The following is a 26,314-nucleotide window of genomic DNA, read 5'->3' on the forward strand; positions in this document are numbered from 1 at the left end:
TCGCTACTGACAGCGATTGATGTGATAGAGTAGACTACCGGGTGATGAAGCATTCGAAATAGCGGCGCGCGGCCGTTGGAACGTAGAGGTATTTTTCCAAGCTTGAAGCTGACTATGGCCCAACATGCATCTGAGAGGCCTCCATGGTGTCATTCTGGTTCAGCCTTGCTGCTGTACTCTAGACGTTGACATAAGCAAAGCGACAGGAACAGGGAACAGGTGGGGCTGTGCCTGACCTCGACAGGCAAGTTCATTTGTGGAACCGCCTACTTTAGGTACCAGCGGCAATGCGATTCGAAAGATCGAGCCATTATTGCGCTCCAAAGATCTTGTCGAGTTTCGTAGTGAGGTCACTTGCACTCATCCCGGTACGGCGTATATTGCCGCGGACCAAGTCAAGCTGAAAGTCCCATCGCCTGATTCTGATGTCTCTGCTGCTTGTTCTTGCGATCATGATTGCCTAGTAACGAGTTCTAGATGCGAACTCGGGTACTGTGAATCGGCTTCTACATTGCTGATTAGCATTCTCGAAACCAGAGGTAGAGTTGGCAATGAAATGGCATTCCTGAAAGGTGCTGGTTGCTTATGAAGTATCAATATCTCACGCTAACATTCACCGGACTCGTGTTGCATCCTCACTTGGCGCAATACAGAACCTTGAAATCCGCCAAGCAGATGGACAAAAGACGAAATCTTCGAAGGTGGTGGAGTGCCGTGGTTCGGACTACGGCGAGGCTGTGCGCCAACGCCTGTCGCAGAACGTTCCAGCTATGCTCAGCCACAAATGAAGAGGCCGCTAGTACGGCGTTCTTCGCATCAACGCATGATTTTGTCTGTCAATAACGGTTAGCTGCAACTCTTGGGTCACGGCGAGTGAATTTGAGTGACAGTGGCAGCCTGGGAGGATGCAATGCTGGGAGCGGGCTGATCCCCTGAAGTGGCCGAAGCTGGAATAGCGCATCCTCTTGTTAATGTGACCCCCACGTCGTGGTGGTCTTGTCCGATCTTGCTTTTTCTCTACTAATCGCATGCCTACCAACTGCAACGCGTTCATATATTCTACTATTAAATACGAAGCTTCTTCCTGATCATGCTACGTGTGATCAGCAATTGTGGTTACAATTATCCTGCCCACGAAGTATACATACCATGCACACTCACAAGAGTTTAAACAATGTTTTTACGAAAGAGCACCGACTCCCCTCTCGCTCAGTTATCGCGTCGAGATACGCAGTACACGCGACCTGTCTCGTTCGCGTGCTCATCAATAGAGACAGCCGATTTGCGAAAACAGCCAGGCTATTATCTAGCTATGCAGACATAGCTTCCACTCGGTGAAAATAGGATCTCGTCGGGTATGGCAACGTTGCCTGGGTTGATCTAATCTTCGTCTATGTCTTCTTTTCCCAACTCTTCCGAGTCAGAATAGTCATATTCATGCGTTTCGTTCTTTTCGCTGGTCACCTCGCGATGCAGTCCCTAGTGAACATCTTCATAGATCGTAAAGACGCCGGTTTCGACTGGTGTAGTCATCGGTATCGGGCTCCTATCCAATGTCGAACTCGTCCTTCTTCTGCTTTCCTGCTTTCGTTGGGATTGAGATGTACTGATAACACAAAGCAGTTCGATCTATTGTTCAACACCCGGACACGTCCTACTTATAACACGGTTATCGTCGCGCTTGTAAACCGCTCCTGGCTGGCACCAAAACGCTTCCGCAAGATTGGAATTCACCTGTTCAATCCCGAACGATTTGATCGCACGATCGGCTGTCCGCGAATCCGGTAGGTATCCGCGGCTGAAGATAAGGATGTGCGACCAAGACCCGCAAAAAGAGTTCCCCAAGTAAAGCTCCCACACTTTTGGCAGCTACAACGTTCTCCGTCGACATGTCGACCAACGTGGCGCTGGACATTCCCTTCTGTAAAGGACGGCTAAATGCTGAGATGTTTCTACGACACTTCGCATGTTCAAGCTGGGGAATAACTTGTATAGCCTACTGACAACTGATTGCTGGTAAGGAACCGTAGTAGAGCCGCGACCTCATATGCACCCGTGTGCCAGATATTCGAGATCGCCTTGCTGAATATCGAAGATGAGCCGCACCCACCAAATAAGAACTTCGCCTTCCGATTTTTCACGATCGAGGACAGCGACGTGATGAATGTACTCCGTTGGCATGGTTTGAACGTCGCAAAAGACTAGATGAAGAGATACTGCCCAGGAGCTAAATTGTCTAAGAACCTTAGTATCAGTGTTAAAGTTCTCTTCTACCATGATGTGAAGTTTCCTCTCGGTCTTTGTGTAGAGGTCAAAACCTCTTCCGCTGTTCATAAAGTCCCTGGTCACGACTTCGGCCGCGGTGATAATTGCCAGCCGCCGCTGCCGCGTTGTGGATGGGACGCGCAGAATAAAAACCGCGAAACATTGTTCTCTCGTATATCTATACTCGCGGGCCAAATCCGTTGCGCAAGCTGTACAGCGAGTGAAATACGGCCTTACACCTCCAGTGGGTGTTTTACCGACCAGCAGTCTCGTTACTCCCCGCTTTGGCAGGCGTCTGTGAAGCGTATGGTTTTTCTGACTTGTTCAACGTTTCTTCCATAACTGCACGATTATATACCATTTCTCTACATATGGCCTTCTTTCCATGTCTTATACAATGCGGCACATCTCTTTTCCAGGCACCCAAAGAGAGGATAGCGGCAACTCCTTTCTGAAATCTCTCTTCCAAACTGAGAGATTCGAAACTATGTAACGGCCACGTCAGTCAAGTTTGCAATTACAGCTTCATACTGAAGGTGTATTTAAAGTCAATGCGACTACCAAGTTCGATAGCGCGAGACATGAATCTAGTTCATCGCGCGTGGAAGTAGACTCCTCTCCAGCTATATTTCGCTCTTCCCACTTCCACAAGTCGGTACACAAGCTATAGTATGATCATGAACGCGTAATTCAGCTCGCTTTTCGTCCCCAACCCTCGCTCTTATTCCTCCACGAATATATGCTTAGCACAAGTTCACGAGACACACGGTTATACACTGAGTACTTGCCCAGAATACAGCGATTATTTTTCAATGAGTTGTACCCAAGTGTTGCTACAGCGTACCCTAAAGATATTTACTAGGTTCAACTTTTCCATCATCCAATCACAAGTGAGTGTCTATACACGAGTTCAGGGAGCTGGGTTACAATTGTAACCAATAATAGTATCTAGCGTCATCGCGTCATGTTATGCAACCATATCCAACAACACGGCGTCTCACAACACCATCCACGACCATTTAAATTCCCCAAGACCCCTACTTACAACTCAGTATCAAGATCCATTTGATCCCTTTCAGCAATGCCAAAATGCAACCAACAAGCGTAAAAAGATACTTATTCATATTGCATTCAGATATCAAATATACACATGAATCTCCACTCAAATATCCTATTTCCACGAAACAAGCGCCCTCAATAACGCCTCGAAAAAAAAGAGCTTCGCAAAGCCCACACTTTATCATCCCATCATGCCTGCATCTCTGCATACCAAACAACAGGGTATAACCAAAGAGAGCCCCATCATCTTTCCCATCTTTTCCTCCTCTTCCTCTATCCTCGTTCCTCGCCTATCCGTCCACCGCTCCAATTACATCAATATCCATGCCGCCCCACCCACAAACAACACAACCATCAAGATGGTCAGAATCGCCGCGCCCGCCTTATCTCCAGTCGTAATGTCGCTCTGGAACTTGGGCAAGCGATCATCATCATTGCCACTTCCCAGTCCTGGATTTCCCTCACTAGTACCTCCCGTATCCCTACTGTACGGCGGTGGCACCCTCTGCGCATTCAGCACGCTAATAACGTTAAGTGCCGTCATCTGTGGTCCTACGCCGCCAATCCCATCGAAACCGTTATTCCACCACTTCATACCACACTGATGGGGACCGCCGTTATGTTGACTGGGCCCCTCACACGTCTGGGCGGCGGCAACGGCGGATTTTTGTAGTTTGGGCAGGATCTGCGGGGTGAATTCGGGGGCCATTTGCATGGTAATGCCGAGCCAGCGAGCGAGGTAGGCTTTGAAGGATTCTTGGTCTGCGTCGCAGACTTGGTTTGCTTCGCAGATTTCTACCATGACGCCGCCTTTATCTTCGGGAAAGAAGATGGCCACCTTGTTGATGAACTTGGTGAGTTCGGTGCGCCATTTTTCGGCGCCGTTGGTGTAGTTGTACATCTACAGTATATTAGTACACGGAGCATGAGTTGTGGATGTGACAGTGTCTTACATATGCGGCTCCGGCTATCATAATACCGTAGTTGTAGGTCCAGGGCGTTTGATCGGCGTCGTGACACGGGGGATTTGTGGTGATACTCGTTCCATCGTAGACCTGACCATCACCCGGGAGAATAGGACTTTGCGCCATCCAGTCGAATGCCTTCTCCGCCCATCTGGCATAGGTATCGTTCTTGGTGTACATGGCCAATCGCGCGCCAAGATGGAAAAGTCCTCCGTTGGAAGCAGTATTTTTGTACGTCCACCCATTGAGCCACGGATAGATCTGCCAGCGCATGCCACCGCCGCAAGTGCCATCGGAAACCTCCTTCTGGTAGCGACCTACGAACTGGTTGAAGACAGACTGTGTCATGGCGAGCCAACCGGGCTGATCGGCAGGAGGGTCCTTGAGTTTGTATTCGGCTGCAGCAATCATGGAGAAGGCCCAGAAGACTTGATCATCGTTTCCTTCGTTCTTAGACTGGTTCGAGGGCATCTGCGGGGGTTAGCGACAGACCTTCAGCGATGATACATGGTAATACAGACCAGGTCGAGGTGCTCTCCGAACTGGTGTATCAGTCCCTCGCGAATCATATCGTTGTACTGATCGTCGCCGGTGTAGTGCCAGTAGTCGAGCAGTGTGCCGAACATGGCACCCGCCTGCCACCAGTAGTAGGGTGGGTAGAGGATACCAGGATACCCTCCAAGTACATGTACGCCTTTGTCGTCGATTGTCGCGTACTGCGCAACGAGCTGTTTGGCGACTTGACTGGAGACATCTTTGATGGAAGCTATAGCACGACGTCAGTAAGTTCTACAGGCGCAAACGACTGCGCGACAAGGACGCCGGCGTCTTACCCTCTGAATTGGGATCTAGGACGATGGCCTGGGTGAGCGGTCGCACGACATCTGTTGACAACAGAGAGAGCGCCGCTAGCGCTCGCGCAGGGCTGAACAACTTCATCTCGACATGTGCTCTGCGCCTAGAACAATGCTAACGAATGGCTACCCCGCAAGTGCGTGAGACCAAGTGGGGAGAGAGCAGCTGGGCGGGACCAAGCAAACAAAGCAGAGTGGTGACGGTTGACTGCGAGTATGCAAGTACAAGGGCGGGCGGTGGCGGAGGAAACGGCAGGAAGAAAAGCGAGTGTAAGTGGTAGTAAACAGGCGTCCAGCGGTTTGATGACGGATGTGAGAAAGAGAGGGCCGGGAGTGATCGTCGCAATCGCTTGACGAGGGAATGCGGATGGCGGCAACTGGTGCAGTCGACTTTCAACTCTGCTCGACGAACACGGGCCCCGGCTACCCTGGAAATCGCATGGTCGTATTGGGTGGTGCAGTCAGCAAACCAATACGCAGCTGGATCTTGCTTCCAGCCTGCCTAAACCTCGTAAAGGCAGGTCAAGTTGTAATTCACACTCAAGCGCCGGTCCGCAAGCGGCCTGGACTCGTCCAAGCCACACAATACAGAGTCGACGGCCAACCGGCTGCTCTACCGTCTTGACGTGTTTTGCGAGTAGGGCCCGCCATCTGGGTTGGAACTGAGGGGATCCCGAGTGAGGTGGGGCGTAGGCAGGGAATTGTGGCGCAGGCGCCTGGCTTGGCCGTATTTCACCTGCATTTGTTTTGTTTCGATGCGTTTCTCAGTGGGCAACACCTGTTCGCTGCGCCTTAGTTGCGGCTGGTGAAGATGATATCTGATATGGACGTTGATGATAACCGTCGCACAAGCGTTTCCAAGCAAGCTTGCAGCACTTGCAGCGTGCTTGAGGCCGCGTCCGCTGTCTTGACGGCCCTCTGCCAAGACCGGAGCCAAGCGGATGTCAGGGTTTTGTGGAGACGCCCGGAAATTGCGATCAATGACACTTGGATATAATTAGTCGACATTCAGGCACGACAAAAATGCAACAAAAAGTCGAGGTCAAAGTCGTGAACATGATGCTTTTAAACGAGAGGTAGACGCGCGTTTTGCACGCGGCCTTGCGGAGCCCCATTTTAGTCTTCTGCCTTCCTTCGGCCATCCTCTACATCCTGAACACACCCCAAGTGCTCTCCTTCTCTACACCCTTGTTCTGCCCGCCACACGCCATCTGCAATCCCATGCCAAGCACTCTCCGTGTATGTTCCGGTGGAATAATACCATCGTCCCACAACCTTGCCGACCCGAATGTCGCTTCACTCTCGTGCTCGATCCGTGCCTTTAGCGCAGGATCCACTTTCTTGCCAACGGCTTCCATGACGGACGACAACTGTTCCGCACCCATGACCGAGGTCTTTGCATTGGGCCATGTGAACATGAGTCGTGGAGAGTATGCGCGGCCACTGTACATGTATTAGCGATGCTCTGTCAAAGCGTAGAAATAGGAGTAAACTTACCACATGCCGTAGTTTCCGGCGCCCGCACTAGATCCCACAACGACGGTGAACTTGGGTACATCAACACAGCTCACAGCTGTCACGAGTTTCGCGCCGTTCTTCGCGATACCGCCTTTCTCGGCGTCCTGACCGACCATGAATCCTGAAATGTTCTGAAGGAAGATGAGAGGGATGTGTCGCTTTCCGCACAACTGGACAAAGTGTGCGCCCTTGAGCGAACTCTCGCTGAAGAGAATACCATTGTTGGCTACGATACCCACGGGATGACCGTATATCTTTGCAAACCCAGTCACGAGGGTAGAGCCGTACAATGGCTTGAACTCATCGAAAGACGAGCCGTCGACGATACGGGCGATGATCTCATGGATGGGGATCTGACGGCGCAGGTTGGTACCGACAATACCTGACAGCTCCTGAGGATCGTACAGAGGCTCTTGAAATGTGGGCTGCGAAGTGACAGTTTGGTTGCGGTGCCAGTTTAGGTTGCCAACGCTCCTCCGCGCAAGGACAAGTGCGTGTGCGTCGTCAACTGCGAGATAGTCGGTAACACCAGAGACCTCGCTATGAAGCTTGCCTCCACCAAGGTCTTCCGCTGAGACTACCTCGCCAGTCGCTGCTTTGACCAGCGGTGGGCCTGCGAGGAAGATGTGGCCCTGGTTTTCCACAATGATGTTCTCATCGCTCATACTAGGCACATAAGCACCACCCGCGGTACATGGTCCCATGACAACACTGATCTGCGGGATGCCCATACCAGACATGCGCGCTTGATTGTAGAAGATGCGACCAAAGTGATTGACGTCCGGGAACACATCTGCTTGATTGGGCAAGTTTGCACCACCAGAGTCAACGAGGTAGATGCATGGTAACCGGTTCTCTTGGGCGATGGTCTGGGCTCGCAGATGCTTCTTCACCGTGACCGGGTAGTATGTACCTCCCTTGACCGTAGCGTCATTGGCGACAACCATGCATTGAACACCGTTCACCGTACCGATACCGGTGACAATGCCACCCGCAGGCACATCGTCTTCGCCGTACATGTTGTAACCCGCCATCTGGCTCAGTTCGAGGAACGGCGTGCCCGGGTCAATCAGTGCAGATATTCTGTCTCTAACCAACATCTTGCCTCGCTGTATGTGCTTATCTCTAGCTTTCTGAGGTCCACCTTGCGCGATCTTTGTGTGCAAGTTGACCAAATTCTCCGTGGCCTCGTCCATCTGGCGCTTGTTCTCTTTGAAGTCTGCATTGCTCGTGTCGACTGTCGTGGGGATGACAGAGACGGCTTCGGCGTGGTGGGAATGCGTGAAAGTTGCAGTGTTTCGTACTGTCTGTGGGGAGATCTGGGACTGGGCGTGCGATGGTATCGTAGGTCGAGTGGTGGACGAGAGAAGGCAGCGTTGTGTTTGCGATCGAACGACTACTGAGGGACGAATCGAATGCTTGAGCAAGGTCAAAGCCTCTCTTGAGGGCGCCCTAGGAACCATTTTGAATTGTGAGGTATGTTCTCGGACGGCTTAAGCAACCAATACAGCACACGGTGTCTATGTGAGGGGAAATTGGCTTCGCGCGGTGTTTCGATGTGGTATTGAGGCTGTGATAGTCCGTGGGATAGATTCTTGAATCTTAGCTCAATAACATTGCCTGCCAGAGGTAGACAAAAGAGACACACAAAGGTTCCGTGCTTCCGCTTCAAAAGAAATCAATCTCGTTGTTTGCCGAAGCGCATTCGAAGCTGGCGTTCGGATGACATCTCAAGACCGTTGTTAGCCGTACCGCGGCTCTGCGGGGAAACCACGCTAGTCACAACAAGCAGGTACCAAAACACCGAAGACGCATCGTGATCTAGAGTACTTCATTTTTCAAATTATGAATTCACTATACAGCAGTACATATCAAAGCTTGCCCTCAACTGACACCTCAACAACCTGATCCAAACCCTCATACTTTGGGATATCAAGATTATACTTATCCGCCATCTCCGGGCTCAAGAACCTCCCACCAAGGAAATGCCTCCCAGTAAACTTCTTAACCAGCGGCTTAGGCGCAGTCAAACTAATGAGAGCCGGTGGCATGAAGCCCTTGCCAGGCCCAGAATCTTGCGGGCCTTCCTCGATATCCCAAGATGACGGTGCATCGACGGCGAGAACGGGAATGGAAGTAGATGCCAAAGCCTCGATGACCTTGGGGAAAGGCTCGCGCACTTCGCCCGAAAAACTGAAGCCGAAGATTGCGTCGACGATGTGGTCGGTTTGTTTTAGTGCGCCGGTGAAGTCTTCTGTAAAGGGTACCTTGAGGTCTTCGAGTTGTTTCTTGAGGCGCTGTGAAAGGTTAGATAAGTGCTTGCTCGGTACTTGATGCATTGCATACCTGGTACAACTCATTTTTGCTCTGCTTTGGGTAGTAGATTGTAGGTTGGTAGCCATAGTGGAAGAGATGACGGGCTGCGACTAGCCCATCACCGCCGTTGTTTCCAGGACCGCATGCTACGAGGATGCGCTTGCCTTTGCTGAGAGGTTGAAGTTTGAAGACTGGAAATTTAGTATTGTGGAGAGGGCCTGACACGGTGCTCTCGTACCCGCTTGTGATACTGATAGTCCAGCAAGTTCCATCAACTGATCGATAGAGAATGCGCCCGAGGACATGAGTTCTTGGTCGAGCGCGGCTGCGCTTTTAGCGGAGAGAGTCTGTGACGGAAATTTAGATCTCATTGACGGGCCTGATACAATATGTCATATACTTACTCGAAGAGCCATTTTTTAGTATCGAGGTCACCAAGGTTACGTGTAGTAAAGTTGAGAGAGAGTTGTCACAACAGATACTACTGAACTACTCATGGGGTTGCAATTACATCACTGCTCAAGGATGATGAGGTGAGCGCAAGTACTCGCACATCACCACAGCATTATTAGCTTACGAACTCCCATCAAACAATCGAACCAGCGACTGAAGATACAAAGTCGAGCCCACAAAAGAAAGCCCTCCATACAGTCTAACGTGCACACCAAAGTATCCCACTCGTTGCACGTGCCCACCCGTCTCGGCAGATCCTCGGCCCCAAAAAGATATACCCAAACCTCCAACAACCACCCGCGCCCCCAACACAGGCGTCGCATCAAACCCACACAACACAAGATGGTTCTAAGAATCCGGCTCGCCCGCTTCGGCAAGAAGCACGCTCCCTTCTACAACATAGTCGTCGCACACGCACGGTACGTTAAAAAAAAACCGCCTCATCTACAATTGGCGAAACCCCAATCTCGGAAGTCCGCAAATACTCCAAGACCGATAAAACTAACAATTCAACCTATACAGAACGGCGCGCAATTCCCGCCCCTTGGAAGTCCTCGGAACCTACGACCCCAAACCGCAACCCCCACGACCAGGCGACACCCACGGCCGGCCCTGGAAAGACATCAAACTCGATCTATCGCGCGCACGCTACTGGGTGGGTGTAGGAGCCCAACCGAGTGACACGGCGTGGCGGTTACTGAGCATGGTGGGGATACTAGAGCCGCAGTACAGGGTGGGCAAGATTGCGGGCATGGTGGTTAAGAGTGGGAGTGCAGCAAAGTCACTGATAAAAGAGGGAAACACTGCGGAAGCAGAACCTAGTGTTGTGGTGGAGAACATGGAGGGCGGGACCAAGGAGACTGCCGCATAAGGAGGGGGAGAGTGGGGATCTGAGCATTGATGGAATTTGCGTGGCTGGGGTTATATTAAGCGTTTGAGGATGGCTGCTTGAGGGACGAATGAATCACGATGTGAAGGCTCCGTAATTGGCCGTCACTGTGATTACAGCGGAAAAGAGGAAAGAAGCACAGCACGATATCCAGGCGTTGGGATTCAAGGGACGCCCTGGAAGCAAGACACATGATTGGTGAGATAACATTGGAAAAAGCGTGGTACGTTCTGTACCTCTGCTCCAGATTACTACGAAGTTACATATATACTGTACGACCTGTAACAATACAACAAAACGTCGACATCAGCATCAAGATTGACATAACTCCAACACCAACACCAAAGCCATCCAGCCCCAACCAGTCTAATCCATGTGCCTCCAAGGAAAACTCCCGCTAAATGCGTTTCTTCAAAATTCTCCAGAAAAACCTGTCTCAACCCGACATGATGCTATTCAATGCGAAGCAACCAGAAAAGTATTCGTAATCAAACAAACCACCATAACAACAACACCGTAAATGCTCAAAGCAAGCGCCAAGTTACGCAGCAAACCCCTTCTAAGGTCCCGGTTCGAGTGTCCCTCACTGGTAATATAACCTTCCGCTCCCTCATCTTCATCGTCCTCGTCCTTAACAAGCCGTTGGTGATGTGAAGATTCGGGGTCGGAAATCTTATAGTAGAAAAGCCCCGGAAGTATAAAAGAAATGGTTGTGGACCCCGTGCTACCAACATAGGCCAACACCTTCTCTAGACTGGAAACCGTCATGGCAGTGATGAAAGACAGGATTATCAGAACGGTGGAAATGACTGCGAATCTTAGGTCGCTCATTTCTGTACTCTTGGGGATACCGGGCTTGGGTGTGTTGTTGATGAGGGTGTTGCGGGAGGGACTGCCGGCTTCTGCTTGTTTGTTGCGGAGGCCGCCTGGACGCCACTTTAGACATGCGTCGATACTGGCGCGGCAGGGGTGGATTTGAAGCGGGTACGAGAACATAACGAGGATAACGATAGCGAGACGGCCGATGGTACTGGCTGCTGCGGTGGGGTACATGGATACAATGTTGCCGTGGATGTTGTCGCCGTAGGATAGGTAGCCTGTGATACCAGTGAGAATGTACAAAGCGCACGCGCCGCCAATGGAGGCAAATATGACGGTCGTGGTCTGGAAGTGAGAGTTGTCGGAGATCTCGTTGAGGATGGAGAACATATTTTGATGGCATGTGTAGGCGAAGACAATGACGGGGAAGGCTGCGAGGGCGGAGACGGGGCCGGCCCATTCGAAGACACGGACAGTTCCTCGGTCTGCTATTGTGTCGCCTTTGAGGAAGTGGGCTACGACTAGTATGACGAGGTAGGCGATTGAGAAGAGGGCGATTACACTGGTGTATTTGAGTGAGTCGAGACGGCGGAGGAAGGATAGCGGGATGACGATGAGCCTGTGTTGGTTAGTACATGAGGACCTCGAATTCCAAGTGGACAACCTACATGAAGGCTGTGATCCAGAACTGCCTGTCAACCAGGAACGTGATATCCCCAGCACCCGGTGCGAATCCGCGAACAACTCCCGGCATCAGATCGCCGATGATGATAAGATAGCTGACTGCCACGCCGAAGCACTTGATAGCGATAGCGGCATCGAAGATGATGGACAGGTTCGGATATGTCATCTGGGACAGTGTTGCAAAGGATACGTGTCCGCGATCAATGTATCGCGCGCATCGCGTCTGCAGGTAGAGGCCGAAGCCTGCTGTTGTGCCAGCCCACGCGATAACGAATATGCCGAGGAAGATGCCCATTTTCGAGAGCGCGGAAGGCATGGCGAGGAGACCGGCACCAAGAACTATCCATCATGGTCAACATGTTTTCTAGGGGCTGGTTGGTAAAGACCTTACTGGTGTTGGCTAGGTTGATGACACTTGATATCCATGTCGCCTGTCCTTTGAATCCAACGTCTTGCTTTCCTCTTCCTCTCCTACTTGCGTCAGCGTCAGTCCAACAAGGACGAGATGGGCGTATCTCACCGTCTGCCTCTCAGCGACCCGGTACTCGAAGTCATCGGATCTGCCTCTGTTGTTGGCTCGGGGCCGATGGCGGAGTAGGAAGTCATGCTCTGGAGGGTGCGAAATGCGCGGTTCGGGTTATTGCGCGATCATCCGTCGAGGACTGGCGGAGTTTCTAAAGATGCTGCGATGGCGAGGTCAAGCGAGTGACTACAGTCAGGTGGCTGTGGAAAGTTGGAGCTATCGGTGAAAAGTGAGGTTTGGTGCTCCGCTGACGTCTCGGTCTCATGGCCCCAAAATCTGGGGGCTTATCAGCGGCCGCTAAAATTAACAGCCGGTTCCGCCCAAGGCAGGTACGCGCGACCGCGTGAACTGCCCGGGATGAACATTGAACACCGAATCCACCACAACTATGGACGAGTACGAGGAGGCGGTTCTTTTCACATTTGCGCTGCTGGAGACACGGTTGGATCGCCTGGAGTATGTCTTGGGCGGTCCACACGACACTACCAAGGACAAGCCTAAGGCAATTCCGGACCGCATACACAAGATCGAGCAGTCACTACAGCAGCTAGCCGGCAAGACTGCATTGCTCGATGAAGCAAACAACCTGCGTATGCAATTCCTCAATTGCTCTAGTTTCCAAGGCTAACATCACTAGTGAGCAAGCACAAAGACGTCCTCAAACCACAACACAACAACGACGACGATGATGATGACGACAGCTCCCCACTCGACACCACCCAAAAAGCCGCGTTGGTAGTAGAACGCGCAACAGGCTTCGCAACAACGGCATCACAGCTCCAAGCTCTCCAAGACCAGCAGATACCCACCACTGACGGCTTCACCAAGTTGGCTATTTTGAGACCACGCATTGCCGAAGCAGAAGACCGTCAGCTACAACAAGCGCTCAAGATATCTGAACTGAGGAGAAGGAACGGGTTGTTGAACCAGAGGTACAAGCAGGTCATGTTTCTTGGCGCGGGAAGATGTTGGGTCGACTATAATGAGAGGCTTACCAAGGCGCTGAGGGCACTTGTGAGGGAGGAGTATAGACGCAGGCCTGATAAGGAGGAGGAGGGGGTGACACGCCGTGAAGAGGAAGAAGAAGGAGAAGAAGAAGAAGAGGGCGAGGAGGATGAATCAGAGGATGACGAGCTTTGAACACTGTTGCCAGTCTCTCGCACATACTCAGTTCATCAACTTGGAAACTCAGCGACCGGTGTCATCAGTATCCGACTATCCGCGAAGAAGCACCAGTTGCCTCCTGAGACACTACAACTATTTTCATCCGCATTGCGTTCAACAGGTAAGTCAACTTCATGCGCTGTGCAAAATACCGACGTCAGACGGTTTCAAGGCATGGCTGAGGCGTAGCTGACAGATGCCAGGTGCTTCACTTTTACCATGGGTGACCTTTGTTGAGGCAGCCGCCACAACCGGCTGCCGTACAGTATCTCAATATTATACATCTGATAGAGGTTCTGGGTCGTACCGACTCGGCAGATCAGCAACGGGGGTATGGGGCGAGTGTGACAATCGTTGCAGCGATCTGGACTCTCGAATCTGTTGAAGGAAGACAAAAAGGATGACACCTGCCTCGCATCAAGCAAGCATCCGAAAATGACATATTGCCAAAACAAACCTCTGCGATGACGATGGTAATGTGGGAAAGCAAGCAGTATGTGTGTGTGTTAGACTTGCGATTGTGCCGATGCCAATTGGCCTCTTTCCTACATTGATCCGGAGACAGTTCACCACGTCACGCGTAGCAGCATAGTCGAAATCATAGTTCAAACATGAAAGAGTTTGTTAAGCGCCAGCGCCATCACAAATTTCTAGCTGATGATGTAGAGTGATGTAGTTGCTGCACAGTGATGTGTCTGTAGGGCTGCGGAGCGTTCAGTGCCGTGTTTCATCGTCGTCTCGCATCAGCAGCAGGGTGACGGCTTGCAAGGGTTCCCCGAGATAGCGTAATGCCGCCGATGAGGGTCCGGAGTGTCAATTTCTTGCGGAACGAACTACTGCACATATCAGCCACGCAAATGAGGCGCACGTGTCATCGGCAACCATGGAATATGTGACGGGGGAAACGTGGATGGCATGTGTAGGGAAGACGCAGGGTGCAATGAATTAATGATTTCCAATCTACCAGCGCTGTCATAACTGGGCTGACAGGTCATTCACAATGCACAAGTCCATATTAAAGTGCCACAATTATTGGACGGGGATGTCCTGCGTCTAGAGATGTTCTCGAGGTGTTCTTGAGTGACTCGGGTATGCATGATGAGGCGTCGCCAGCAGTCGTATTCAAGGAATCCCTTTGAACGACGTATTAGCTGGACTGCGCCACATTCTTGGCTGAGGCGGATTGAAGAGTCGTGATTGTGAATAAACGCAGTTGCCAGCGAGTACCCATAGTTTCTGGCCTTGACATGTCGTGCACGCCGTTGTCTACTGTTGGGTGTACAGCATTTGTATCGGCGGCTCGACGGCCTCCAAGTCGACTAATGCACTAGACGCGCGTGTTCTTGTCCAGACCTTTGGCTGATGGGCGCGGTGCCATTTTAATCTCTGCGGGACCCGCTTCAATCCCCGTATCCTTAGCCATTCAGCGCGGCCAATCGAGAACCACTGGGAACCCAACTTGAAACCGTCGCATCTCTCGTCTTCTCCCACCCTCGCTCCAAACCCTCCCTCGACATCCACAGCCTGCTGCAACAATCGCCTACTTCGCAGCCGCCGTCCACGTCGCATTTCCAAGCGCGCCCACCAACACTGCTGGTCACTGGACGCCCGCCTCTCTCTTGCTTGCGCCCTGTGCACCCGTTCGCTCTGCACGACACCAATTACCGAGCCGCCGATATACTTGCCCTTCGCTGCCACTACCACATCACTGACTGCGCGCATTCACTCTCTTTGACTTTCCCGTCCACCACCTCGTTCCATTCACCCATAATACCGCACTCGGCACTCACGCTCATTCTCTTTGCCCGCCTGCGCGACAGTATAGCTTAATCGCCCCTTTCAACCCCCCGCCTACCCACTGGCCAACATATGCCCGCTTACGGCTCACTGGGCGGCTCACCTTCACTACACAAAATGGAAAACGGAGGCTACGGCCAAAGATCGTCGGGCTTCAGCCTGGGTCGCATCATTGGAGATCCCTTTGCGCTGGCCACCATATCTATTGGCATTGTGAGTAATATCCGGAAGTTCGCGGCAGTCGCTGGGAGCCTGCTGGCTAACGTTGTATAACAGCTCGCCTGGATCATCGCCTTTGTCAGCTCCATAATATCTGCTATTCACGGTGGCTTCCCCAACTTCGCGTGGTGGACGCTGGTCTTCATGTTCTTCTGCATCACAGGTGTCACCGTCACAGTCGCCTCGGATGCTGAGAGGACGTACCATGTTGCGGTAGGCAGTCTTTCTCCGAACGCCAAAACACATTTGCTGATTCCTATAGATTGTGGGCTTTCTTGCCGCTGGCCTGGTCTTCACTACCTCATCCGTAAACTCCCTCGTCTACTCCCCCGTCGCTCCCTTTGAAGCCGCGGCAGCCGGTTACATCCTCCTCTCCATGATCGCCGTAAGTCATACCCACACTCCAAACACAAAACCCTCCTAACAACCCACAGATTGTCTGGATCTTCTACTACGGCTCCCAACCCCAAGCCAGCCACCGCACCTTCGTCGACTCCTACGCCCTCCACAAAGAGCACCCAGGCTCCCGCTCCTCGCGCCCCATATCCAACGGCTACACCAACCGCCCGGAAACCCAAAACGCCAACATTCCCCCGCAAATGTACACGTCCGCCCAACTAAACGGTTTCGAAACCTCGTCCCCGGTATCCGGCTACCCAGGCGGTCCCGCAGGTGCCAACGGTCGCAATTCGTCTGCTCCGCAATTTGGCGGCGGCATGAGCATGAATGGCAATAACAACACTATGACGCCTACAAATGACGAGCAACAGAATCCGGAGCAGAACATTGAGTATCCGTACCGTGCAAAGGCGATTTACAGCTACGAAGCCAACCCCGACGACGCAAATGAGATTAGCTTCCAGAAACATGATATCCTGGAGGTTAGCGATGTTAGTGGGAGGTGGTGGCAGGCTAAGAAACCGAACGGGGAGACGGGAATTGCGCCGAGCAACTACCTTATCTTGTTATAGGATGACAAAGGGATGAAGAGACTGGATCTCTCCACCTTTGGTCACCACTTTGGCTGACCGCTTCACGACCCCGCCACGAACGTTTCCTTGTCGTCAACTTGTATCCAAACTTCCACTCGGCACTTCGATGTGCAGTTACATTAGTCGGAGACACCACCATCCGACGAATTTCGCTGTGGACTCCCATTTCTTCTTTCTCGACCGACTTGTTAGCAGCGCGGAACGAAACCGACGTAGCGAACAGCAAAAATGTCGCGTATGTGTGGATGTTTGGGATTGGATACCGTGTACCGAAAGTCGCGCACGGGTGTTCTGTGGCTATACCTTTCTGCACGATACCCCAGTTACAACCTTGTCTTTTTCTTTTACACCAGATTAATTTCAAATCTTTTGTTACTTTTGTACTATCAACCATTCCACCACTTCCGTTCATTTGCACCTTGCCACCTTTTCCCGTTCACTTTCACCCTTCCACCCCCCGACCTTTCATCTTACTTTCTAGATGTGCAGACTACGCACACCATACTCTGTTCACTTCTTTTGCTTCGTTTCGGGTTAAGAATGATTTGGGATGTTTTGATAGGGACCGAGAAATAAGTATATGCTGGGCAATGGTGTTTCGGGGTCCTGTTGGTCGATTATTGACTATGTATTTCCTAAAATTCTTTCCATATCGAGAATATGAAAGAGAGAGAGAGAGAGAGCGAAGACCTACTGGCACACCAATCAGCCAAAGCCATGTACTTGGCACTGTGGAAACACAACAAAATGTTCTAATGGCAGCAGCAGCAGTTGAAAGCAACAAGAACGTTAGAATCACAATCTGAATACGAGCAATGCAATACCAGTTGTTACACCACGAAGTTCCCCAAGACCATTAACTTACGCGCACATCCTTCTCAGTTGTGAACTTTGAGCTTAGCCTCCTTCAACTACCAAAATGGACTTGTTCTACATTCCAGACACACACACCTGACATGAGAACACCGCAGCAGACTGAATAAACATGTGCAATGAAATCTAATCGTTTCGCCCAGCCCTGCACATGACCGCACTGTTCAATCTGGATGAGCGAGAAACAACGATACTGGTAAACCATTACCGGGAGATTCTGTACATATTCACGTATTCACTAAAAGTGTAACCCATATCTCTCCTTTTTTTCCACAATAAATTGCACTGTCCAATACCAACGAACCGAAATGCGAAGGTAGAAACATTGCATGTTATCTGCATCTACATCTGATTTCCTTTGAGCAATGCTATTGTTGAACTGGCAACGTCTTTGATTACCCGGTCAGTGTATTCGAGTTTTGAAGAAATGTTTTGCTGAGGTAGCAAGTGAAGTAATTAGGCGTTGCGCAAAGAGAAAAAAAAAGTTAATAATGAACAAGGTTATTTCCACGTTCACGCGTTGCGTAACTTTGAGAGATAGTAAAGAATGGATTGAACGTCTCCTTCTTATTCTTCCATTGTTTTCTAGCCCAATCTAGCAAGAGAAACTGATAAGAGAGAGAACGGGTATCTAAACGCCAGAAAGAAAAAAGCTCACTAAAACACCAAGAAAGAACTTTCTAACTGCACCCCACTTCCCCCCGATGAGTAAATGCCATCCCAAAACTTTGACATGACAGATTCTTGAAACCGCTCAAACCGCCTTGTCGAATCAAAGCCCACCTCAGGGCCAGAGATAGCGATAACCTTTGTACCCATCTACGACCTACTCCAGCCCGCGGGTATAGTACCCACGCCTAATCAATGTACCGTCTCCACCCATTCGTAAAAAGACACTTCTTCCCCTTATCGTCAGGTCCCACATGGAACCTTTCCCATCTCGCATCCTGTCCAGCCCCAAGAACAAGAATCGTCTCATCGTTCAACCAACCGATGAGTCCCTTTGTCGGTCGACCACCCGGTACACCCGGGATCCCTGCACTCAATGTCGCCGATCTGCCATGTGGTCCCCAAGCTGTCGGTTCATCGCCCATGTCAAACTTGATCGTCGCAGTTGGATAGGTATCCGAGAACTGGCGGGGCAGTAAAGGTATTTTGGAAAGAATACCGTATTTATGCTGCGAGGGGTCCGCTTGTGAGGCTGCGGTCGTTGCAATGACGAGGTCGTAGATGTGCAAGGTTGACTTGTCGGATGTGACGGCGAGGGTCGAGCCGTCGGGCGAGAAGGCGAGGGAGAAGATGGCGGCGGGGTCGACGCCGCGTCTGAGCTCTGCTAGTTTTGTGCACGAGGGAAAGGACCAGAGGCGGATTAAGGTGCCTTGCTCGCTGGCGGTGGCAATGAGGTCGCCGGCCCTGCTTATCCCGATTGCGCGGAGCGGGCTCTCGTGGGCGGGTATGATACTGACGTTGCCCGTATTGAGGTCGTAGATCTTGACTTGGCCAGCTGCCCTACCAGGGAAAGCGACAATGTCCTTACCCAACTCACACAGTCCGAACGGGTTGTTGACTGTTTCGTATTCCGCCGTCTTGGCCAGCGGCACTTTCATCTTGTATATGCATATCGAATTCAGCAATGCGACGATCATGTGTGTTTGCGACAGGCGCACGCGCTGTACCGGCGTTTTGAACTCGACCGACGTGGTGAACCGTTCCGTCTTATCGTTCCAGATTTGGACCTCGTAGATGATGTCAGTGTCGTTGACGAGGAGCCAGTCGAAGTCCTCAGGACGCACCTTGTTCTGAGGGTACTTGGGCTGCTTCCCTCCTCCGACTAGGGCAATGTAACTCTTGTTGCCGAGCATCTCTGCGCAACCGATGCCGCCGCCGACTTCTATGGCGGATGTTAGTACGATGTAGTTGGAATGTGTGGAATGTGTATAGTCGGCATGCGCGGGTTTTGGGTACCTCTGGCAATTTTCTCCTCGCATGTTGTAGACGAAAATACTGCAAGTGTTAGCTGGATGCGATGAGGCTGGAGGCTTTATGCGCGCGTCATACCGCGAAACCCCGTCTCCAAGGCTACCGAGAAGTGAGAGCAGTCTGCGTTGAAGGATGCCGAGAGGACAAAGGGCCCTGTATCCGAGTCCAAAATGGGTCGAGTATTCATATTGGGCGCAGCGAGTGGATGAGATGTTTGTAGGTTGTTTCAAACTGCTATAATGCTCAAGTGGGGCGTCTTGAGTTGCAGTGTGGAGTTGGGCGGAGTGTTGGGCCGGGGAGACTGCGACGGTAAGGTGGCCAGCAAACAATGCGGAAGGCGCTATCGCGAAGTCCACGAGTGTGGTAGACGCATTTTCGCAGCAGCGACTGAGGCAGAGACGAGAGTGAATAGCAGCGGGAGGTTTGGTCAAGAGAGATATCGAGGGTCCACGGCTCCTCGAGCTAGGTCATTTACCATGTCATCCGCCTAAGCTCTCCCCGTAATGCGGGAGCTAGCCTGTTACGACTAGCGTAATTCGAGGAACTTGAGATGGAAGTGCAACTATGCTTTTGAGCCGCATCAACTCTGGTGAGATGCGGAAAAGTACTGCATGCCCCGCAGATCGGACTGAGAACTCAACGAAGTGGTTATGGAATATCGATAGTCCTGAGTTTTGAGAATCGCGAGGACCCTGACGGAAGTACCCCGCTGGGGCCTGCCAGAAATGAAACAGCTTTGCGGCTACCAATTAGACTTGAAGCCAATATGGTCTACAACTATCACTACGTGTAATGCGCGTGCAATCAACCATTGACTCGACTCACTCTTTGTTGTATATCTTGCCCGAAGTAGTCAGTCGCGCCAGGTGGTCGCGCCAAGAAGGAGGTAAGACCGGGGTGTTATACGCTAGCGAGCCCCTTTGCATCGCGCAGGGAGTAGCTGCCAACGTCCCCAAATTTCCACGACGACACCGCTCCGACACAACACCACAGACATACGCCCCCGTCTCACCTCCAAGCAGTCTCGTCTTCACGCCCGACTGTCTCCATTGCGTGTACTCGCCGCCTCCACCACCACCCATCACATTCATCGCCCCCGAGTTCATCATGTCTTCGGTACGACGCTCCCCGACACCACGTCTCCCTCAGGCACACGATGCCGCCTTACCCAACCACAACCACACTTGCCATTGACGACGACGGCTAACAATGTCACAGGCGCTTAACAAGACGCGCAGAAAGAAGAATGTCAAGAAGGGTATTCAGTTCTGTCTGATGGTCTGCGGTGCCTCTGGTACTGGCCGGACAACCTTCGTCAACACCCTTTGCGGCAAGCAAGTGCTCGGACACAAGGAGGTCGACGACCCAACAACTGCACACGTCGAGGAGGGCGTCAAGATCAAGCCCATCACAGTCGGTACGTTGCCTTGATGACAATGCAATCGCCATGATCGTCGTGTACAGCGGCTAACAAACATCAGAACTCGATGAGGAAGGCACCCGCATCTCGCTCACCATTGTCGACACACCCGGTTTCGGAGACCAGATTGACAACGAGGCCAGGTAGGCATCTTGCCGAAACTACCACAACACAAGCTTACCACGCCGCAGCTTTTCAGAGATCGTCGGATACCTCGAGCGACAGTACGACGGCATTCTCGCAGAGGAATCGCGTATTAAGCGTAACCCCCGATTCCGCGACGACCGTGTACATGTCCTGCTCTACTTCATCACACCCACCGGTCATGGGTATGTCTGCCTTACCGCTCAATCCGCTCCCGCTAACACATGGCAGTCTCCGTGAACTCGACATTGAGCTCATGAAGCGCCTGTCGCCCCGCTGCAACGTCATCCCCGTCATTGGCAAGGCCGACTCCCTTACACCCGCCGAGCTCGCCGAGTCGAAGAAGCTTGTCATGGAGGACATTGAGCACTACCGCATCCCAGTGTACAACTTCCCCTACGATATCGAAGAGGATGATGAGGACACCGTCGAGGAAAACGCCGAGCTCCGTGGCCTGATGCCGTTCGCCATCGTTGGATCTGAGGACATTGTTGAAATCAACGGCCGACGGGTACGGGCACGCCAATACCCCTGGGGTATCGTTGAGGTGGACAACCCCCGTCACTCCGACTTCCTCGCCGTTCGAAGTGCCCTCCTCCACAGCCATCTTGCCGATCTCAAGGAGATTACGCACGACTTCCTATACGAGAACTACCGTACCGAGAAGCTTAGTAAGAGTGTCGAAGGTGGTGCTGCTGCGTATGTCCTACCCTGCTATACTATAACATGATTTCAGTACTAACATGCTGCAGTGACTCGTCAATGAATCCCGAGGATCTTGCCAGCCAGTCAGTGCGCTTGAAGGAAGAGCAACTGCGACGCGAAGAGGAGAAGCTGCGCGAGATTGAGGTCAAGGTCCAGCGCGAGATCAACGAGAAGCGACAGGAACTCTTGGCACGCGAGAGTCAGCTCAAGGAGATCGAGGCCCGCATGAACAGGGAACAGAGCGGCCAACTGCAAGACCACGATGCAGACGAGGCCTAGGTGACGACGATGCATCTCTAGCTTTCAGGATCCGGCCGTTGCATCCCGTGCGGTCTTGGTCAAGCAAGGGTAGCGCGCTTGCCCCGGGAAACCATCGAGTCGTCAAAAGGTGTATTGATCATTACATCACAGCTGCGGGGCGTTTGTAATAGGTGGCTTGTTGCAATGCCGACACGGAAGGATTACATGGTCGGATGCCGGGCTTCATCATTTTTTCTTATCTGGGGACCCTTTTAACCGACAGTGATAGCTCTTGGATCACGTCTGTGGCTACACTGTCTTGACATGACACTGACTTCTCGTATGTTTTCTTAGCTCTTTTTTCGATAACTTATTCCCCCGATCTTTCTTGGTCCTTTCATGTAGGAAGTAGTAATTAACCATTCTAATATCACGCTGGTGGTCGTTGTCGATGTGGAATCCATGCTTGTGATTGCTTAGGGTGACTCTCATTGCTGCTTGTTTCATGCGTTCCTCACACGTCTTTGCGTGCCTTGCAATGATCGCTCCTTCCAATCGTGACTGTGCATCTTGGGAATGGGAGCCGCGCCTACCGCACAATGAAATCGGCAGTACCTATGAGAAGCTCTAAAAGCTACTAACACGCGGAGTGACGTTCTCTTAGACAGCCACCCGTCTTCTTTAGACAGCATGTTCAAGGAGACCTGCGCTTTCCGCAAGACTGATCGGACAGTACTCATCGTGTCATGCTTGAAAATTCCAGTCGACGCTCTATTGAGCATCTCGGTCGACGACCCGCTCGGAAGCTACTATGACCAGTGCGAAAGAAACCCAAGCAGTAGTTCGAGCTAAAGCCTCTTACTCTTCTTCGTTCCTGGTGTCGCCCCTTCCGACAGTGACTGGACATGCTAATATAGAGACCCGCGCCTTCCGCAGAATTAATCAACAATATCTCTCACGCTATGCTGAAAACTCCCGGCTAACGCATCTTCCGTTAATCGTGTTGAGGTGGATGGCTATGTGGCGTCTGTACGATATTTGTTCTGTGCGCCTTCCCAAACAATCGCAGGATTAAGTTAGGTCTACCATAGCCTCATTATGCAGAAAGTCGTGTAAGCTAGCAAGCTGCGCCGAACGTATCCATCGGTCTCGCCGTCGGTCGTATCTTCTCTTTCACTCTTACCCAGACGCCCATTCGATGTTTCCCTCAAGCGTCTTCTTGTCCCTTCGCATCCATACCGGAACCCTACTCCGCGGAAGGTACAATAAACTAGCTTGCGTTCACAGACCGATCAGTCTCACAAAACACCGTCCGCATCCACTCGGCAATTTTCGTCGTGCGCCCTTTCTTTTTCTCCGTAGCGAGCTACCTAGGTATTTTCAGCAAATGAACGGGATGCGGCACACCTCGACACCTGAATATCAATGTCATCCCTTGGGGGCAGTAACCAGATACCCTGTCGAGAGGCATTTATTTGCAGTAGCAACATGTCGACTCCCTGGGTCTAGCCTAGGTAAATGCTGCAGCAATGAGAGTGAAGCCAGCCAAACCAACAGTGTCTGTCGGATCACTGCCCGCCAACTCGAGAGACGCTTTTGAACTGGATGACCATGATGCTGGTGCCCTGAACAATGCCCAGACGTTTCTTTCAGAAGGTTGCTGGCGCGGCCTCTTACTCGACTCCCGTATCTATCATCTCGGAGTGAGTAGGAACAACACCTTTCGCGAGCCGTCATTATACTTCGATCAGCGACACCGACTGCTTCCGTCTTCGCACCCACATCCTGCAGCCCAAGCATACTTTGCGTCCGCATTTGCCGACAGTACCATTGCGGAAGCTTGGATAACGTCCTTGCGGAAGCTTGGATAACGTCCTTGATCAACCACCGTTGTATTCTGACCGGCATTATTGAATAGGTGCATGTATACACATACGGCCTGCAGTTCTGATGCACCTTGCTTCCGCAATCGCTGACAGAACTTGGATGGGGGAAACCGTAGAAAGCCACTGCTGCAGTCAATTCTAGGCCTTTACCCCAGGTCTTTCTTCCACCAGGCGACCCTCCCGCACCGGTCAAATTCTGCACGTCATGGTGGCGGCTCGTAGCGACCCATTCAAAGACTTTGTGATCGGTGAGGTCTGCAAGTGCCGACGCGCCTTGCCCTCGCATTTTCCCTATCAGCTTCTAGTCTTGCAGAGCCATGCACCGTCTGCATCGCGGGCGTAAAACGGAACAGTCTTTGTTGTGACTATGGAATCAACAGGCCAGTACGTTGTAATAACGGAGACGTGACGTTCTTGACCACTGCAATGGGTCCCAATACAACTCACTGCAGTAGCCTTTACACAAGGCCGCAAATTGGACCCTCAACAGTCGCCGGCGCTCGTCGGAAGATCATCGCATCTACGGAGCTTCATGCTCTTTGCATCTTGAGGCGGGGATATGCCAGGGATTGGCTTGTCGCCTCTTGACCACATGCCGGCTTTATCCCTGAGGACTCGGGTACGGGAAACACCTAGGCACAGCGACATAAGCCAAGGCAAAAAGTATGCACGTCTCGGTGCTTCAACATTGATTGAGCTCCCAGTTCCAGATCGATTGCTTCCACTCCGTATCATGCCAGGTTAGACATGTTGACCCTGACCACGTCAACGGCCTGACCTTTGGCCGAACAGACAATTCGAGACCCTACGATGCTCCAGAGACTTGCGTTTTCCCCACCGACAGCGCATACATCGGCCCGCTTCAAATCAGATCCCTCTGACTTCGCCTCTCAAGCTCCCTTTGCATATTACGACAGCGACGTATGACCTGTTACAAATCCCTCAAACCAGTTATGATCCATTAGCATACTACCTTGGTGTCGGTCCGCTTGCACATCTTCTTATGCAACATCGGCATACCGAACGTTGCCGCCTCTTTAAACCATGTCTTACAACTCTTCTCACCGTTCAGATCCCTAGATATCGGACTCGTGGCTAGATGACATTGGCTTCATTCTGCCAAGATCATCCAACTGGTATCCGAATCGTGTGGGTCAAGGAGCAAAGCCGAAGCGCAACTATCTGTCCATGTCTCGGTGCTGACCATCATACACAGATGGGTATAGCTGATGCGGATGGGGCTAACCGTTGCTGCAGCACGCCGGAGGTGACCCCGATACGGATGTGTTTCGTTCGTTTTCGCAGAAGAGGGTATCGTTGAGACGACTTGAATGTGTGCAGACGCGTGAGACTCGCAGATGTCCTGGTCTGTTATGCAATGCCGTCCTGGGAACAAATCCTGCATATGCTCAAGGTTCGACTCAACGCCACAACCAGATGGCGGCAACTGCGGCGGGGAACTTTCACACCTACCAACACAAAGTCGTCGCGTACGTTGTCTCGTATTCACAGAACAGAGCGCAAAGAACATGTTCTCGACCGGCGTACATAACCGATACCTTTGTGTATGAAACGTATGAACCGAAGTTCGTCGATCGTTAGAGCGTTTGGTTCTCTGGCTTGCGTGCATGGCGCACGCCCTAACCCCACCTTTTCCCAACGGTTCCACTTTATCGCCCTGATCCGGCTGGAGATGGACGACCATTATCATCATAACCGCGCAGTGCGCGGCTGTCGTTATTATGTTCGGACATGGCAACGCAATGACTCAAAGTGTTCTTTGGGACCGAGGCGGCGATTTGCCGGTTCAGCTGGTCCCTAACGACCCACAGCCTATCAGCTGCCGCGAAAGCCTCGAACTCTATCGTGCCTCGAGACACGCCTTCCCGGCTGTGCGACCTAGCATAACAGCATGTGCACTCGTTTTATGCCGCATCTACAATACGGTCGAGTGTGTAGTAGCTACCTAGCTAGCTAAACGCTTGCAATCTCGGCCATCATGCTATCATCAGCTACTGCGGACTGCTGCGAGCCGCCAGGAACCGAAGACTAGGCATACGCTCGGATGGGGAAAGCAGAGCCTCCTGCTAGCTGAATCTAGTTGTACTGTATACAGGATCGAATCACAAAACCGATTGACGCCATCTTATGCAGGCGGGGTCCCACTGGCATGGTTCGGGAATGCCAGGTGATGCAGGTCTCAACACAGCCGCCAACCGCACGTCAGCAACCCACCTTCAGAGTTTTCAGGAACGTCCTTCGATCTACTGAAGTGTAGCCTGACACGCGCTCGCCGAACTCACCGGACAAGTCGAACCATCGAAACGAAAGATGACGAACTGACATCGAGGCCACAAAAGGATGGTGTTCGCGTGAGCCGCTTGGAGCGCGACGGAGACTACGCATCGACCACATCCGGAAATATCTCTACAAGGTTACTTATTGGATGCAGATTAACTTTACCCTCTTTGATATGTATTACTCCGTAGTATACAAACTCGTCCCGGTTGTGAGCGATTGGGTCTACCGAGTGGCCACCTTGTGTTCTT

General features: G+C 51.8%; 7 protein-coding genes across 7 annotated transcripts; 3 read left to right on the top strand and 4 right to left on the bottom strand.

Moving 5' to 3' along the window:
- Positions 1 to 3,634: 3,634 nt before the first annotated feature.
- Positions 3,635 to 5,228, bottom strand: ALTATR162_LOCUS11646 (uncharacterized protein; the record flags this gene model as incomplete). Its single annotated transcript, XM_043319288.1, has 4 exons — positions 3,635 to 4,225; positions 4,278 to 4,760; positions 4,811 to 5,055; positions 5,123 to 5,228. 4 exons carry the CDS (start codon positions 5,226 to 5,228, stop codon positions 3,635 to 3,637), a joined length of 1,425 nt encoding a protein of 474 aa, XP_043175223.1.
- Positions 5,229 to 6,288: 1,060 nt separating this feature from the next.
- On the bottom strand, positions 6,289 to 8,124 carry ALTATR162_LOCUS11647 (uncharacterized protein; the record flags this gene model as incomplete). The annotated part of the gene is made up of 2 exons (XM_043319289.1): positions 6,289 to 6,586; positions 6,641 to 8,124. The coding sequence occupies 2 exons, from the start codon at positions 8,122 to 8,124 to the stop codon at positions 6,289 to 6,291; spliced, it is 1,782 nt and encodes a 593-aa protein (XP_043175224.1).
- A 408-nt stretch (positions 8,125 to 8,532) lies between these two features.
- On the bottom strand, positions 8,533 to 12,428 carry ALTATR162_LOCUS11648 (uncharacterized protein; the record flags this gene model as incomplete). The annotated part of the gene is made up of 7 exons (XM_043319290.1): positions 8,533 to 8,958; positions 9,008 to 9,168; positions 9,216 to 9,324; positions 10,818 to 11,757; positions 11,807 to 12,161; positions 12,214 to 12,293; positions 12,343 to 12,428. 7 exons carry the CDS (start codon positions 12,426 to 12,428, stop codon positions 8,533 to 8,535), a joined length of 2,157 nt encoding a protein of 718 aa, XP_043175225.1.
- Positions 12,429 to 12,733: 305 nt separating this feature from the next.
- On the top strand, positions 12,734 to 13,485 carry ALTATR162_LOCUS11649 (uncharacterized protein; the record flags this gene model as incomplete). Its single annotated transcript, XM_043319291.1, has 2 exons — positions 12,734 to 12,935; positions 12,983 to 13,485. 2 exons carry the CDS (start codon positions 12,734 to 12,736, stop codon positions 13,483 to 13,485), a joined length of 705 nt encoding a protein of 234 aa, XP_043175226.1.
- Positions 13,486 to 15,423: 1,938 nt separating this feature from the next.
- ALTATR162_LOCUS11650 (uncharacterized protein) lies at positions 15,424 to 16,496 on the top strand (the record flags this gene model as incomplete). Its single annotated transcript, XM_043319292.1, has 4 exons — positions 15,424 to 15,519; positions 15,583 to 15,738; positions 15,788 to 15,910; positions 15,960 to 16,496. The coding sequence occupies 4 exons, from the start codon at positions 15,424 to 15,426 to the stop codon at positions 16,494 to 16,496; spliced, it is 912 nt and encodes a 303-aa protein (XP_043175227.1).
- Positions 16,497 to 18,247: 1,751 nt separating this feature from the next.
- On the bottom strand, positions 18,248 to 19,557 carry ALTATR162_LOCUS11651 (uncharacterized protein; the record flags this gene model as incomplete). The annotated part of the gene is made up of 3 exons (XM_043319293.1): positions 18,248 to 19,281; positions 19,356 to 19,394; positions 19,449 to 19,557. 3 exons carry the CDS (start codon positions 19,555 to 19,557, stop codon positions 18,248 to 18,250), a joined length of 1,182 nt encoding a protein of 393 aa, XP_043175228.1.
- A 920-nt stretch (positions 19,558 to 20,477) lies between these two features.
- ALTATR162_LOCUS11652 (uncharacterized protein) lies at positions 20,478 to 21,918 on the top strand (the record flags this gene model as incomplete). Its single annotated transcript, XM_043319294.1, has 6 exons — positions 20,478 to 20,486; positions 20,589 to 20,787; positions 20,852 to 20,933; positions 20,982 to 21,119; positions 21,166 to 21,633; positions 21,687 to 21,918. 6 exons carry the CDS (start codon positions 20,478 to 20,480, stop codon positions 21,916 to 21,918), a joined length of 1,128 nt encoding a protein of 375 aa, XP_043175229.1.
- Between the last annotated feature and the right edge of the window lie 4,396 nt (positions 21,919 to 26,314).

The sequence above is a fragment of the Alternaria atra genome, assembly GCF_907166805.1.
Source record: "Alternaria atra isolate CS162 genome assembly, contig: 35, whole genome shotgun sequence".
Classification (NCBI taxonomy): Eukaryota; Fungi; Ascomycota; class Dothideomycetes; order Pleosporales; family Pleosporaceae; genus Alternaria; species Alternaria atra.